This window comes from Xyrauchen texanus, chromosome 43 (genome assembly GCF_025860055.1).
Source record: "Xyrauchen texanus isolate HMW12.3.18 chromosome 43, RBS_HiC_50CHRs, whole genome shotgun sequence".
NCBI lineage: Eukaryota > Metazoa > Chordata > Actinopteri > Cypriniformes > Catostomidae > Xyrauchen > Xyrauchen texanus.
In genome coordinates this window covers 27,711,352-27,728,375 of record NC_068318.1, presented here as the reverse complement: position 1 = coordinate 27,728,375, position 17,024 = coordinate 27,711,352, and the positions used below count along the sequence as shown (strand labels likewise).

The 17,024-nt window shown below is 39.8% G+C and overlaps 1 protein-coding gene across 4 annotated transcripts in view; it reads right to left on the bottom strand.

Moving 5' to 3' along the window:
* Positions 1 to 2,990: 2,990 nt before the first annotated feature.
* LOC127635679 (histone-lysine N-methyltransferase SETD1B-A-like) overlaps positions 2,991 to 17,024 on the bottom strand; it is a 28,880-nt gene continuing 14,846 nt past the window's right edge. For 3 of the 4 annotated variants that reach the window (XM_052115869.1, XM_052115870.1, XM_052115867.1), the window contains 11 exons: positions 16,514 to 16,684; positions 16,318 to 16,411; positions 15,698 to 15,891; positions 14,282 to 14,363; positions 13,841 to 14,194; positions 12,052 to 13,439; positions 7,928 to 8,104; positions 7,699 to 7,824; positions 7,094 to 7,213; positions 6,878 to 7,015; positions 2,991 to 6,661 (listed from right to left, as the gene is read on the bottom strand). In XM_052115869.1, coding sequence (XP_051971829.1) covers positions 6,488 to 6,661; positions 6,878 to 7,015; positions 7,094 to 7,213; positions 7,699 to 7,824; positions 7,928 to 8,104; positions 12,052 to 13,439; positions 13,841 to 14,194; positions 14,282 to 14,363; positions 15,698 to 15,891; positions 16,318 to 16,411; positions 16,514 to 16,684 — 3,018 coding nt within the window. In that variant the 3' untranslated portion in view covers positions 2,991 to 6,487. The remainder of the gene's footprint in view (positions 6,662 to 6,877; positions 7,016 to 7,093; positions 7,214 to 7,698; positions 7,825 to 7,927; positions 8,105 to 12,051; positions 13,440 to 13,840; positions 14,195 to 14,281; positions 14,364 to 15,697; positions 15,892 to 16,317; positions 16,412 to 16,513; positions 16,685 to 17,024) is intronic. The other variant, XM_052115868.1, reaches the window with a different exon arrangement.

The following is a 17,024-nucleotide window of genomic DNA, read 5'->3' as shown; positions in this document are numbered from 1 at the left end:
GAAGAGTCTGGAGTCTGTTCATGGCACTTCAAGCTCTGTTGAAAAAAACTACTCGTATCATGATCCAGCCATAATTAAACATTGTTGTAGTTAATCAAGGGCAGTTATTGAGAGAGTTGAGATTTGTAGTTGCAAGTTTGATAGCACATCTACAACAGCCCTATTGATAATACTTGGGGTTCTTTGACTATTCCTCCAACCAAGCTGTTCACGCTTGAATGATTGTTCTTTGGAGGGTATCCCTATTTACGTATTTCCTCGTACTTTCTTAACTTGATCATATGTAAAGGCTGCTGTTTAAGAGGGAAATTGAAAAATATAGTAGAAAATACAAGTTTCAGCTCAATGTTTAGGCTTCAGATTGACTATTGAGTGTACAGTATAGCTTATTCTATATCCAGGGTTGGGAAGTAATGGAATACATGTAACAGGAGTACGTATTCATCCATCCATCCATCCATCGTCAACCGCTTATCCTGTGTACAGGGTCGCGGGGGGCTGGAGCCTATCCCAGCTAACATTGGGCGAAAGGCGGGGGACACCCTGGACAGGTCGCCAGTGGGAGTACGTATTAAAAATACAAAATATAAATATCTGTATTCCACTACATTTACAGTTTAAATAATTGGTATTTAGAATACTGTTACATTACTGAGGAGATTACTTTGCCTTTTATTGTCATTTGTTTCATTTAATATTTAGTCCTTTCAGATGGAAAACATTTATACATACAGTGAGGAAAATAAGTATTTGAACACCCTGCTATTTTGCAAGTTCTCCCACTTAGAAATCATGGAGGGGTCTGAAATTGTCATCGTAGGTGCATGTCCACTGTGAGAGACATAATCTAAAAAAAAAAATCCAGAAATCACAATGTATGATTCGGCTGCAAATAAGTATTTGAACACCTGAGAAAATCAATGATAATATTTGGTACAGTAGCCTTTGTTTGCAATTACAGAGGTCAAACGTTTCCTGTAGTTTTTCGCCAGGTTTGCACACACTGCAGGAGGGATTTTGGCCCACTCCTCCACACAGATCTTCTCTAGATCAGTCAGGTTTCTGGGCTGTCACTGAGAAACACGGAGTTTGAGCTCCCTCCAAAGATTCTCTATTGGGTTTAGGTCTGGAGACTGGCTAGGCCACGCCAGAACCTTGATATGCTTCTTACAGAGCCACTCCTTGGTTATCCTGGCTGTGTGCTTCGGGTCATTGTCATGTTGGAAGACCAAGCCTCGACCCATCTTCAATGCTCTAACTGAGGGAAGGAGGTTGTTCCCCAAAATCTCGCAATACATGGCCCCGGTCATCCTCTCCTTAATACAGTGCAGTCGCCCTGTCCCATGTGCAGAAAAACACCCCTAAAGCATGATGCTACCACCCCCATGCTTCACAGTAGGGATGGTGTTCTTGGGATGGTACTCATCATTCTTCTTCCTCCAAACACGGTTAGTGGAATTATGACCAAAAAGTTATATTTTGGTCTCATCTGACCACATGACTTTCTCCCATGACTCCTCTGGATCATCCAAATGGTCATTGGCAAACTTTAGACGGGCCTTGACATGTGCTGGTTTAAGCAGGGGAACCTTCCGTGCCATGGATGATTTCAAACCATGACGTCTTAGTGTATTACCAACAGTAACCTTGGAAACGGTGGTCCCAGCTCTTTTCAGGTCATTGACCAGCTCCTCCCGTGTAGTTCTGGGCTGATTTCTCACCTTTCTTAGGATCATTGAGACCCCACGAGGTGAGATCTTGCATGGAGCCCCAGTCCGAGGGAGATTGACAGTCATGTTTAGCTTCTTCCATTTTCTAATGATTGCTCCAACAGTGGAACTTTTTTCACCAAGCTGCTTGGCAATTTCCCGTAGCCCTTTCCAGCCTTGTGGAGGTGTACAATTTTGTCTCTAGTGTCTTTGGACAGCTTTTGGTCTTGGCCATGTTAGTAGTTGGATTCTTACTGATTGTATGGGGTGGACAGGTGTCTTTATGCAGCTAACGACCTCAAACAGGTGCATCTAATTTAGGATAATAAATGGAGTGGAGGTGGACATTTTAAAGGCAGACTAACAGGTCTTTGAGGGTCAGAATTCTAGCTGATAGACAGGTGTTCAAATACTTATTTGCAGCTGTATCATAAAAAAAAAAAAAGGATCAGTTGTTTTATAAACTGCATAAGATATTTAGGTTTTTCAGAGAATTTAATTTTAACATATACAACATGTATTTTGTCTTATTGGCTGAGTTTTTATAGTCAAAACAAGTGAAAAAATCTACCAGTGCTGAAGAAGTAATCCAAAGTGTTTAGAATATGTTACTGACCTTGAGTAATCTAACTAAATGTGTTACAAATTACATTTTACATCATGTATTCTTGTAATCTGTAGTGGAATACATTTCAAAAGTAACCCTCCCAACCCTGTCTATATCATGTACAAACCAAACTTGGAAAAACCAATGTCAGTGTTGTCATTCTGTGAAATACACAAACTATTTATTTTAATAGTATAAAATAGAACTGATGTACATGTAAATGATGAATGTTTAAATTAAACTGAAATGACACTGGGTGCACTGCTCAATCACACAAAGAACTGCTGTTTCTTTTGAGGTTTCTAGGTTTGTTAAGCTGATCAGTGATGTCCCTCCCTGGTGCTTGCAGCCAGTAGAAAACATTCTTCTGAGACAAGGTCTCAAACTGAATACACATCACCTGACTTGTGTCAAATGGCTTCTGTAGACTTGAATGGGACTATAGAAAGTAACTCAATATCAAAGCCAGATGGCGAGGAAGGGCTGTGCAGAGACCTCCTATTGACTAAAATATGTTAAGTAATTAACCCTAAATGAATGCACATGTAAGAAAGAGCCCGCTGCCATCGACTCCAAACCTAGGAATCCATGATTAGAAAACATCCAAATTGTTATATAAATGAGTTGTAATGAAAAGTGTACAAAGACAAAGCAGTCTGAAAAAAATCCTTTATTTTTCCATGATCTTTTTCCATACATTTGTGGTATAATAAATAGACAAGGGGGTATAAGTAGATTTCACCAATGTCCCTTGCCATTTCTGAATAATGCTTTTCCCCCACACTGCAAACAGATTTTCATAGAATTTACAACAGAAAATAAAAAATAAAGCTTGACACAAGCTGAAAATACTGCCACCAGCTCTCTGCACGCACTGTCAAATAGACCTTTCCGAGCCGTGATGCTGTAGCAAATCCTCAGGACCAAAAATATATATATATTTATATTTATATATTCACAGTTAAAGTATTTACACATAATAATCCAAAGGAAAATGGGCAGAAAAAAGACGTTTCTACAAGAAACAATCTTTCAAAAGGAAGTACAAATCTGTTTTATATACAAGATGCATCATTTTCCTTAAATTAGCTATTCAACCCCTTTTTATATCATAGAATGTTCCCTGAAAAATAGTCATTTTAAATACTCCATTTGTCGCTCATAAAAGAAGAACGATGCATCACTCCCCATCCAGATAAAAAAAAGCCTCATTCCTTTATACAAATGATCATATCCTGTACAATATAAACATATTTAAAAGAAAGAAAACCAAAAAACGGGAGACCTTACCCTGTGAGTGATCTAATTTAAAGGACGTGATTAATAGCTTGCTCTTGTGAGTGCCGGTTGGATTGATGGGGGGTGGTAGCTTCTAGTGCATTTATAAACATGAGCAAATCAAACACGGACAGCACAGTATCCAGATGCTGCCTTGCACATCAGAAAGTCCTTTGGAGTAGACATTTGGCTGTAATGGCTCTTTAAACACATTTTGATGGTTAAATACTGAGCAATATGCAAAAGGACCTCAATAGATCACCCTAAGTACCAGTGGAGAGTTTTTAGATACCATTTACAGATACAGACTTGAGTGGAAACAAGTGAAAACAGGCTGCCTTTAGAGTGACACTTTAAGTTCCCAAAGTACATATTTGGCACCGTGTTTGACTCCTTGATCTTCAAATCTTCAGGGTCCACATCAGACGATTTCAGGTTGACTTCAAACTGAGCAGCTCTCAAAGCACTGACAAACTTAATACTCCAGGGCCTTGATTGTACTAAATACTTATGTCTGAAGTTGCGTTTAACTAGATTATTAGTAAAGCATCGTTTAAAGTGTGAGATTATAAATAAATGTACAATCAATGCACACATTTAATAACACTTAATACTATGAGTACCAGAGTCATACACTAGGGTGAATCTCATGTAACATGTCTGGGTAAAAATTATATATATATATATATCTATATATATATATATTTATTTATTTATTAGGACCATAAAGATATTTTACGTTCAATACAAGTTCAGCTAAAATCAACAGCATTTGTGGTATAATGTTGATTACCACAAAAACTTATTTTGTCTCATCCCTCCTTTTCTTTAAAAAAAAGCAAAAATCGAGGATACAGTGAGGCACATAGAATGGAAGTGAGTGGATCCAATTTTTGGAGGGTTTAAAGGCAGAAATATGAATTTTATAATTTGATAAAAAACAATTCCATTAATTCTTCTGTTAAAACTGATATATTATTTGAGCTGTTAAGTTGTTTATATTGTAATTTTTACAGCTGTTTTAGGTGTTAAGGGTTTGTTGATATTACATCATCATGACAACAAAGTTGCAAAATTGGCTCCAACTTTGCACAGAAAATGTTAGCAATTTTATCACAGTAAAATCATGTTTACATACCTACTTGTGACTATACTTTTGAAAAAGTGAGTATTTTAATGTAAAAAAAAATTGCCCCAACCTTCATTTCCATTGTAAGTGCCTCACAGTAAACAAAATTTGTGCTTTTTTTTTTAAGAAAAGGAGGGACAAGTCAAATTGAATTTTTGAATCAATATGCCACAAATGCTGTCGATTGATATGAACTTGTATCAAAGCTGGAACATTCCTTCAATTAATGAAATTGTAATGAATTTGTACATCATGGTATTTTGTTGTCTTGCCTTTAATTTATAAAAAAAAAAAATGTGTTGTTGTTTTAAATCATTGTATTGGAGCAATGGGAATTATCATTGAGAATAATGTGAATTACTTGGAAACGTCAAGGGTGGGGGGTGGGTGCTTGATTGCCATTTAAATAATGATAATGCTAAAATCCTAATGGTTCTCAAATTTGGCCTAATTTTTTTTATGATAAATGTAATTTCATTTATTTTTCTTGTGGGTGAAATATGACTTGGACGTGTTTTCATGAGATTTACCCACTAACTGACCTGAAACCAGTGCAGGTGAATTGGTAGGGAACGTAGGAGGTTTCATGAAAAAGCAACACAAGTTTGCAGTATTGCAGAATAGCAGCATCGTACTGTCAACATTGGTGAGAATTCCCATGTGAATCAGAATCAGAATAGATGACTATGAAGCCAATTGAACCTCCACATCTATTAAATGAAAACCATAGTGAGCTGACATAAAATGATGCAGAATTAGTAATAAGCTTTCCACCTTGAGTGTTAGGAAATTGTAACGTGTATTAAAGCAGCTTTCTGTCTTTACACCTTGAAGACGCTAGGAGGCAGTGCACACACTTAAATGTGAAGAACAATATTGGATACAACGTTATAATGGAATAAATGAGAGAATAAATGTAGTGTATTGTTTGGTTTGCTTTTGATCCTCTGAAAAGCTCTATTCGGTAGATGCCATACAAAGCGCTGGCTCAAGTACTGTGATGAGATCGTTTCACTTTGTGTAAATTTGCCTGAGCTTTGGACCTTGTCTACTAATTTGTTTTGTGGCTGACGCAGGTGTGCTATTGTTGAGCTGTAACTGAAGACAATTGACCCAGTTCCCCCAACATTGGTTAGTGTCACAATGCTAAACCTGGAGAAATCTTTCCTGGTAGCAGAATTTTTTGTTGTGAATATCCAAGTAAGCTTGTTTCGTAGAGAATGGATCTACAGTTTAGCGGGAGTACATGGGCAGAGAAGATATTAAAAAAGGATTTCAAATTCAAACAGTGAGTTTTGTGCATGTTGGACAGATACAAGCAGCTTAAAGTGTTCGGGGTTAATGTTCAAGGACAGGGTGGTCTCTCCATAACCAAACCGCAGAGGAAAATTGGACTGACACAGACCATGATCTCCACGGGACAGACAAAGTGTGCCAAACAGGCGGACAGCAAACCTAGTGCCCAAACATTTTGGGATAAATATGGTATTTTCATACATACAGAGGTCAATGGAAGAGTGGTAGAAAAACGTTTTTTTTTTTTTTATGCTTGAGCACCTGTAAATCGTAAACAATCGTGAAAAGGTACAAAAAGAAGTTCCAGACACTTAGCTGCACAATGTTAATTCAGTGGATGTGTTGTATTACACCCACTAGTTCCTCTGTAGCTCCCTGCGTTTTGGCATGATGTCTCCAGAAGACTGGGCGTCTGCGCTTTCGGGGCAGTGTATATTTTTAAGTTAGATCTCACCTATCCAGCTGGGGTTAATTTAAGGTTCCCCTGCAGTTCTCTGCACCACAGAGGCATGGTATCTTCTCGTCCTCGATGGGGAACTTGTAATCGTAGGTGATCTCCTCGTTAACATTTATTGGCTGCCGGGAGTAGATGACAATCTTTTTCTGTGACTCCACAGTGATGACCTTGGCATAACAGTTTGGCTAAGAGACACAAAGAAGAACAGACATGATTAATATGGTTTCCACTTTCAAACCTAGCTCCTTGTTAAAAAACAAACAAAACAGAAGAACAGGCTCAATCATTATGGTTTCCACTTTAAAATTAGCCATTGTTCAAAATCAAAACAGAAAATGAAAATAGAAAAACAAAAACCATATCAAAACAAACACAAACAACATTTAAGGTGGTTAACTCACATTGCAACTGTGATTGATGAAGCGGGCGAAGTTGCCACATTTGGTTGCGTCTATAATGGTATCGTGATCCACACGGAACATGTAGCTACTGCCAATGCCCTCTTCTTCGTAGCGCTTCTCTCGCATGTCTGCAATAACCTGTAAATGAAGACAAGCCGTTAGGTAAAATCTGCCGAAAAGCAGTGGTGCTGAAAGTCTGGTTGAGTTTGTGCTCACCTGTCGAATATTCTGGCCAACGTATTCAATAACCATCTCATCAGCAGCAATAGGTTCCATGGCAAACAATCCCCAATCATGAATGTGACTTCTGCAGAACCGGATCTTCTTTTTACGGAACTGTGGAGAAGTCGTGACTCATTACATGTTGCCAAAGGCTTATATGCAAGAAAAAAGGAGAAGGAAATTTTGCACTGGCTGAATTGGTACCAAGTGGCATGTACGCAGCATCATGTTAATCAATAGTTTTCAGTTACCACTGCCATTGTAAAAATGTGTATTATCAGTCAGCCATAATTACTTTATTCAGTGAGTGAAAGTGTCTGTTAACAGGGTTAATCGGTTACCAAGACATAACCGAGTAGTATTGGTAATTGGTTAGGTGATCTCAACATGGCAGCACCTGTTAGGCAGTGCAGAACCATGTAAAACAAAACATCTTGTATTAGGCTACTGACATGATTGGATTCTTCATCTCATGTGAGTGTAAAGGATTGAATTTTTTATTATTATTGATTTCTTTGGGGGGAAATGTTTAAATAAGAAAAAAGTTCTAAGTGCATCTTTAATTTAGTATTTTTCAATTTTAAAATTTGAAATCTTACCTTAAGCTGGTTGAACTTGAGGAGGTCACTATCACAACTGAAGGATGAGAGCAGGCGTCGCTGTTCAGATCGCCGCTCCGAACCTGCCCTAGAGGACGCTTGGGGCTGTGCTGGAATACTCTTCCCCTGTGGAAAAAACACAAGCAAAATCACATCAGTGCCTTAAGCAAACTAGATTAATGAAAAATTGTTTGCGATTAAACATCTGTATGTCATCACTGCTTCCCACCTGAGTGTCCATATCAGGCTCTTCTGACTGCAGGCGTGAGCTGTTCAGATATTTCATTTTGTCTTTCTTGTCGATTTTGTAGTAGCCCTCACTGCGGGCGCAGCCAGTGACATGCTCCCGTATGCCATCTTCTCTCCGCTTCCGCTTCACCCCTGGCACACTAACCGCATTGGTGGGTTCAGAGGAGTCAAGGACAAACAACTTTTTACCAGGAACAAATAGATATATACAGTTACATAAAAAGTGGACCAATCACATCTGTTGTGGTCTGCATCGATGCGACACACAGTTATTGTCCCTGTTGCTGACGGCACGGTGCATGCGTGTTTGTAGCATGCTTGCTTGCTTAGCATTGTTTTTCTTACTGTCATACATTCGTCGTTTTATCCTTTGTCATTTTACAGCGTTTCTGGGTTTTCCCATTTTCTACTGTTTCATCTGTGTATTTAACCTGTTGCTGCTTTAAGTCTGTGTTTGTAGCCTGTGATCTTTTTTAGCATTGCTTATCTATCCGATTTCAGATTTTAATCCCTACAATTGGCCATTTTCAGCACGTATCGGGTTTCCCCCCACATTATTCGCTTATTGCAATTCAACTGCATGCATTTTCCACATGCATCGGCTTTCTATTTTTATCAAGATTAAACTATGAGCATTTTACAGTGTGCACCTGTTTTCTCCTCTGTGCTTCACAGATTATTGCATCAATCTCAAAGCACCACTTATTATTATCTCATAAACTCAATAAACCCCAAAGCCTAGAAGAACTTGACGAAATAACAGAAAATATAAATACAGTCATCTCTAGCCCTCTTGATAGTGTTGCCCCCCTTTGATTAAAGAAAAAAGCCCTGCACCATGGTACAATGATCACACTCATGCCCTCAAGAGAGCAGCTCGGAAAATGGAGCGCAAGTGGAAGAATACAAAATTAGAGGTATTTTGCAGTGCATGGAAGGATAGTGTCTGTACCTACAGACAGGCACTAAAAGCTGCCAGGTCAGCATATTTGAGCTAACTCATAGAAAATACCACAACAATCCTATGTATATAGTCAGTACTGTGGGTAAATTGGTTAGGAATAAAGCCTCAACAGAACCAGATATTCTGTCGTAGCACAAGAATAATGACTAATAATCTTGAAATTATGCAATCATCTGTCACATTACCAGTACACAGCAAATTCAATCCTTCGCTGTCATAGGTCATGAAGAGCTAACAAAGCTTACAGAAACATCAAAAGCCACAACATGCATGTTAGATCCAATACGAACCAAACTCTTAAAAGAGGTATTCCCAGTAATCTCAGAACCTCTTCTTAATATTATTAACTCCTCGCTATCCTTAGGACATGTCCCAAGAAACTTTAAAATGGCAGTTATCAAACCGCTTATTAAACCACAGCTTGATCCTGGAGAACTGGCTAATTATAGTCAGATTTCAAATCTCCTATTTATGTTGAAAATACTAGAAAAGTTAGTATCCTCCCAAACATGTTAATTTCTACAGAGAAATAGTATATATGAACAATTTCAGTCAGGATTTAGGCCTCATCACAGTACAGAGACTGAACTTATCATCTGACTGTGGGCTGTATTTCACTTCAAGTGCTTTTAGATCTTAGTGCTGCTTTTCGACACGATAGATCACGACATTCTCTTGAATAGGCTACAGAATCATGTTGGCATTTGTGGAGTTTCATTAGCATGGTTTAGGTCCTATTTAGCAGACCGCTACCACTTTGTCTATGTAAATGAGGAATTGTCAAACCAAACAAAAGTAAAGTCTGCTACCACTTTGTCTATGTAAACGAGGAATTGTCAAACCAAACACAAGTAAAGTATGGAGTGCCACAGGGATCAGTTTTAGGCCTCTGCTTTTCTCCTTGTATATGCTACCCCTGGGAGATATTATCAGGAATCGTGGAATACATTTCCGATGATACCCAACTTTATATTTCTTCAAAACCTGATGAGATTTCACAATTCCAAATCAATCTGTCCTTTGAAAATCAAATTAACAATTTTTGTAGAACAGCATTTGTCCACCTAAGAAATATTGCTAAATGACGACATGCTCTCTGTCGCTGATGCCGAAAAATGAATTCATGCATTCATGACTTCAAGACTAGATTATTGTAATGCATTACTGGGAGGATGTCCAGCAAGATCATAAATAAACTTCAATTGGTTCAAAATGCAGAGTGCTGACTAGAACCAAGAAATATGATAATATTAGCCCCATTTAATTGTTGCTACATTGGCTTCCTGTTAAATTTTGTATTAATTAAATATTTCAGTTAACTATGCACAAAGGTTCTGTACTTAAGTGACCTCCTACCATGCTATATTCCATCACGTTCATTATGATTGCAAAATTCTGGCCTGTTAATAGTTCCTAGAATATCAAAATCCACAAAAGGAGGTAGATCCTTTTCATATTTGGCTCCTAAACTATGGAATAGTCTCCCTAACACGGTTCAAGATGCAGACACACTCACTAAGTTTAAGTCCCCTCTATTTAGCTAAGCATACACCTAATTTATCCTTCAACTCACAATTAGGCTGCTTTAGTTAGTTAGTTCCGGAACCAGAAACATTGATTGTGATCTATAACTGCAATAAATTGAATGGCATCTATGCTAATATTTTTCTATTTGTTTGCCTGTCTCAACCTCGGGACTCCTATCTTGAGGTCACCAGAACCATCTGGATCCTGCTTCATTCCTGCTTTGTGTTGGACTCCACTGCTATGTGTCACTGAGTGATGATGACTAATATCAGCCAGCGCCAGCCAAACATCAATTCAGTCTATTACGATGGACTTCAGAGGATGAACTGATGCCAACTCCAACCATAAGACATGGAATACTTCATATGCCTTTGCCTGAAGCTTGGACTTAGTATAGACCTCACAGAAATTACCGGTCAGGTTGAACTGTGATGCACCTAACTGACTACACTATTGAAATGGAATACCTAGACTATCAATTAATTGCCAACAAAACACTTCATCAGCCAACTAACAATGACAATTGCATCTATGTGAACTTCTGCAGATAATCCAGGATGGACTTCAAAGACATTAGTCATAAGTGGAGTGGTGGTGGTGTAGTGGGCTAAAGCACATAACTATTAATCAGAAGGTTGCTGGTTCGATCCCCACAGCCACGACCATTGTGTCCTTGAGCAAGGCACTTAACTCCAGGTTGCTTTGGATAAAAGGGGGGATTGTACCTGTAATAAGTGCACTTAATAAGTGTAAGTTGCTTTGGATAAAAGTGTCTGCCAAATGCATAAATGTAAATGTAATCTTACAGTTCATATAAAATCTTTGTTTAAACACTGACCCTTAACCCTTAATTAGTTTAATCATTTTAAACCACGACTTGCACTATACATCAGTAATATTGGCATTATATTCATGATGTTAGCCAGAGGGGAACTGGCCCCCACAGAGAGCCTGGCTTCTCCAAAAGTTATTTTTCTCCATTAATCAACATCTTATGGAGTTTTGTGTTCTTTGCCACATTCGCCTTGCTCACTGGAGTTATAAATACAATTATTATTGAATGACTTATTTTTAAACACAAATCACAATGATGACTAAGACATTATAGACATTACAGTTTCATTTTCTGTTGCATGATCTTCTGTAAAGCTGCTTTGAAACAACATGTGTTGTGAAAGGCGCTATACAAATAAAAATGACTTGACATTAGCAAGTACATTATGATACTTGACGAAACCACATGTGAACGCACTCACAGTATGGAAAGACTGTCGCCATTGGCGGCTTCATTTTTAATAATTGTCAAAAATGATATGTATTTTTGTAGCATTTGCCAGAATTTCAGTCACAGTCTGGAGCCCTATGGGGTGAAACTGGGGTAGGACTAACTGTTTGCCAGAGAGAGTACTGGGGGAGTATGTGGGAAACCTGATAATTACTCATTAGTTTTGCCATTCTGCTGGTTGCTACTAGGGGTGCAGATATTACGCAGCAGCTTTAATACAATTCTACAAATTTGTCATCACGATTCTGGGAAACGCTTTAATAATTAGACAATTAGACAAATGTTTTAAGATCAAGAGGATGTTAAGACTGTCGGACTAAAGGATATGAGGATGGTGGACCCAGAGTGTGTCGTTGAGCCAGTCATTACCATTGTCCTGCAGAAGCATCTTGTCATAAGTGATCTTAAGGTAAAGCATGTCCTCTTCATCAATGCCGTCATTCCAGATGTCATACAAGATGGTCATCTCCTCGAATTCTGAGCGGGGTAGGAAACTGGGATGGGTCGGTGTTGTCACAGGGGAGTGCATGGATAATAACAGCTCCTGCCAGCCCCGCCTCTGTCGACGTGTCTTCTGAATAGGTTCCTCCTCATAGAAGAGCCTGTCCTCCACCTCATGAGGTATGACTGCCTGAGTTTGGTCTTCTTCCTCCAAGGCTACAGCTGTGGAATCGCTATCAGCTTCTTTGAACGTCTCTGAAGGGTGCTCTTGGAACACGTCATTTACTGGTAGATTTGGAGACAAAGAGGCAACCATTGGAGCTGGAGGCTCTTGAGCATCTTGGGGAGCAAACACAGACCCCTTTTTAACCTTCGGCCTGCCTGGTTTCCTCTTCGGTGGAGTGGCATCTAGAGGCAGAGGAACATCTATCATTGGAACAGGTATATCTTTTGGCGCAGAGGTGGAGGAAGTATCTACAGAAGATGGAGAGGAGCCTTGTGGTGGCATGGCTGGCTCCTGAATTGAAGCAGCATGAAGAGGAGGGCCATAAAAAGGAGAGGAAGCTGCATTGTTAGGTAGGCTGGCCTGAGGAGAGGTGCTGAGCAGAGGCTCTTTGAAGAGAGACTTCTCCTCAAAGCTCTCAGAAGAGGACTTCCTGTGAATGGGAAGGCCTGCAGCTAAAGCAGCAGATTCAGGGAAAGCTGGGGTGAAAGTAAGGTCTCTACCTGGAGTACGAGGGATGCCAGCGCTGAGGACAGGGGATTGGGCAGGGTAAGAGAAAGGGCTGCCAGGAATGTGCGGGGAGCTCAAGCTGTTACCTGTTAGTGGAGTTTCACTGCCTGGTGTGACAGGAACTGTATCAGTGCTTTGTGACTTGCCTAAACCTCGAGGTCTGTCCATGTGGTCTCTGCCCGGCGTGTGTGGGATGTCCTCTTCCATAGGCAATCGCCCACGGACAGGCAAATCAGGCAAAGCCTCCGGGGGTGGAAGAAAGGAACGGGCTTCAAGGGCATGATTGAGGGGAAGTGGCAGGTGCATGGAAGAGGCAGGAAGAGACCGAGGGATTGAGGCCTCTGATTCTAAGGGAACTGGGCCATCACGACCAGGGGTTCGGGGGAATTCCTCCTCTATGGGGATCTTTGGTCGGTTGTCCTGATCACTGTCTCCAAACGAACCTATTGGGGTGGGTGGCCGAAGGCTACCAACATCCTCCAGATTCGTTTCAGCTTTGGGCACTGGAATACGGCCCTCCAAGTCAATATCAGGTTCCTCCACTAGAAAGAGATCACAATCAATTACCATCTGACTTCACAACACAAAGCTCAACTGCTACATGTACATCAATACATCAAGAGGTGTTTTCCCACTATTGAGGCGAATGTTTATTGCTGCTGAAAGGGCATTGATTATACGGTTACAATTTCTTTTTCATTGTGGTGCTGCAAAATCAGAATTTGAAGTGACCAATCGTGAGTCATCACATCATTAAAGCTGTTCCAGCAGCAAAATGCTCTTACCCTGAATAAGGTTGCTAACCATGCTGAGTAATCCATGTGAAGAACAGTTGCAATCATACCGTACCAAACAGATACGTTACTGGAAACATTATTCACTGTGTTCAGAACCGTTCGGGCCAATGGTGGCAAAGCGCCTTATGTAAAATAAAGATTCTGACCTGGCACTCCTTTGGGTGATGAAGGTCGAATGTCTTCAAGACCAAGTTTGCAGGAGCTCAACGTACCACCGATCTCTGCCTCTTCTAACGCCTCTGTTGTCTCCTCCTCTGGGGGAGGTCCTATGGGAGTACTGGGGGCTTTTAGATCAACATCCTCCTCTTCATTGGAGGATGAGGATGAGGAAGATGAGGATGACGATGAGGTTCGTACTTCATCTTCATCCTCTATTCCTACTAGTCTTTCCTCTTCTTCCTCCTCTTCCTCCTCCTCCTCTGAACTTGATTCATAGTCGGATGAGCTCTCACTCCCGGAGGAATCCGAACCAGATTTGGAGGACGATGAACTTGAGGCTTCTAAGGGAGGAAATGTGGTAAAAGTCATTATCTCAGGACCATGACAGTGACCAGAAGGACACAATAATCATCACTGAGAGTCATTACCATCATCTGAAGAGTCTGATGATTCACTCTCACTTGACTCTGATTCGCTCTTTTTGTCCTCGTCTTCTTCTTCCTCGATATCCTGGAAGGACAGGTTTGTGTTAGGTTTGGCTCAAATAAATCACTATGTTAGAAGTACAGCCTGATGATTATAGTTGTACTATTTCTGAAGAAAATGTTATTAGTGTTTTTTGGAACAACTTGCTGTCAAATAGTCAAGTGTTGTGGCTGGTTTCCAGGGCAATGCTATGCAGTAACTAAAGCCCCTTACATGCAGTGACTTCCAACAACCTCTGGCGACTAGATGTGGGTATGGTAAGCAACACGAAAAAGGTGAGTAAAGATTAACTTTATGCAAATGAGGAGCAACTTTCAGGAGTGACAACTAATAGGAGTGAAGACAGTGTTCACTGGAGCTCACGTCACCCATCTCCTTTGTGGTAATAGAGTAGAGTGCAGGCAAGACAGAGGAGAAATGAACGTTTCTGGGAGCGATTTCACTGTTCTTTATGATTTGTCTGTATTCACATACATGGATATAATAAAAAAAAAAATAATGCATGGAAAGTAAAGTATCGGCAGTCGGCGTGAGTTTGATTTTTACATTAGTTAATTCATATTGTTAATGATCTGATGCAATGACCACTGCTGCAGATCATATTAAAACACTCTCCCCTGCAGAATGTTACATTTTAGGGAAAAAATTACTTATTATTTGTCAAATTAGAATGACATTTTAGAAATTATTGGCAGTTTGAGTGGGTTTGAGTTGTAGATTTTGTACATTGATAGACTGCTGATCTGGTTAATGATTAAATGCATTGATCACTGCTGTAGTTTAAGTAACAACACTCTCCACAGCAGAATGTAATTTGTTAGTGTCAAGAAAACACACTCCTAGTCAAATTAGAATTATATCTTGGTTTCACCAGCAATATATCTCATCAGATATGGCCAGATGTGCAATTCACCAATAACGTTAGAGTGACAGAAGCATGAACAGGAGTGACTTTATAGTACAGAGACTAGCGACATCAAGCGATAATCTCGCTGCAGGTGTGTACAGGCTTAAGGTGTTCTGAGAGTTTTTAGCATGTTGCTGTGGGGTTGCTAGGGTTCTACCCCCTACATACGGCTTCAAAGGAAGTCTATTGGATTTTTGTCTCGTTTTGTCAGCCAGGCGAAAGTTGTAAGTCTGATTACTTAGAAAAGTAAAAACACACCTCTCCTTCACATGCAACATGATTTGATGTATCACTGATTTAAGTAGCACAGACATTGCAGGGTGAGTTAGACACCAAAGTTTAATTCTTTAGCTAAGGGCTTTGTTCAAATCAACCCTATGCATGAGCAATAATAGTGATGCTTGTCAAACTGCTGAAATGGCATAAGCCGTTTAAAATCACATGTACTCACCTTGCTGGAAGACAGCCTCTCAGAAGCATCTTCCCCTGGCTCCTCTTCATGGTCGGACAGCGATGACTCCTCTTTACCGGAGGTTTCCTCCTCCTCACCCTCACTGTCCAGCTCCAGAGGCCTGGCTGGCCTTCGCTTGGCAGCAGAACCACTGCCATCCATTCTGGATCCATCCGGGCAAAGTTCTGTTCTTTCTGATTCGGAGAACCAGCCACACAGAGTTAGTTTATTGCAACAGAATGAAACCATGAAAATTATCCTTACTTGAAAATCAAAGGTTCATAAATGTGAATATGTTGTCCACTTATCTAAAGGTGAAGGGTGTAATTTCTTCACCACTTGTGGCAACAAATGGAATTGCAAAAATGATTCCTTTCAATTATGACTTCAATGTTTTCAAACAGGTTTCAAGCACTGCCCTCATCTATAATTGCTCTCAAACAGGTAGGACCACCACAAACTTAAGCCATATGTTACGCCAATGTTGTTATCAACTCTCACATCAAATCAGTTTGAAGATCTCTGAAAATGTAACTGAAAACTGAAAATGAATTGGGCCCTTCACATATATTCCTATCGTTTTTGAATAAATATATGGAAAAATAACATGGCAAAGTCACCTTCATCCTCCAGCTCATCATCGACAGGTGTGGATAGTCTTACTCTCTTGTTGTCATTTGTTGATGTTGGCTCAGAGGGCTGTTTCCGCTTTACCTGCAATTAAATTAGTAAAATTGATAATCATCATCATCTAAAAAGCACACTGGCTCAGGTAAAACAAATACTAACAAAACTAAAAAGTTAATCGTTTTGTACCTTAAAGGATGGTAATCGGATGGCACCACGCAGCCCAATGCCAAGCCCCATACCCTCAAAGCCCAGACTCTCAACCTTGTTCCAGTTCTCTAGCAAACTAGAGGATATAGGCTTGGCCCGTTCTTTATCCTCATCCTTGCTCTCACCTGTCTTAACAGGTGTAAGTGTAGCCTGCAGGCACAGAAATATGATGTCAGATGATTTCTTTACTGTTGCAAAAATGACCTCAGGCGAAGCCTCAGTTAAGGCAATTTTGAGCAGTTGTCCAAGCTTGTCAACTATTATCTGCCCCAAAACAGCAACAGATGTGATTTAAATTGAGCAAACCATCTCAAGAAGAATTTAAATCAAACAAAAATAATTTTGTCGCTTTTTCAGACGCCACTGAAATAAATAATCTGACATTTGACACTTGTCATTTAAGATTATAAATAAAACATTAAATATTAAACAAAGCTTCATCATTCTCTATCAAGCGTTTACAAATGTCTCTTCTGGTAGAGGACCATTT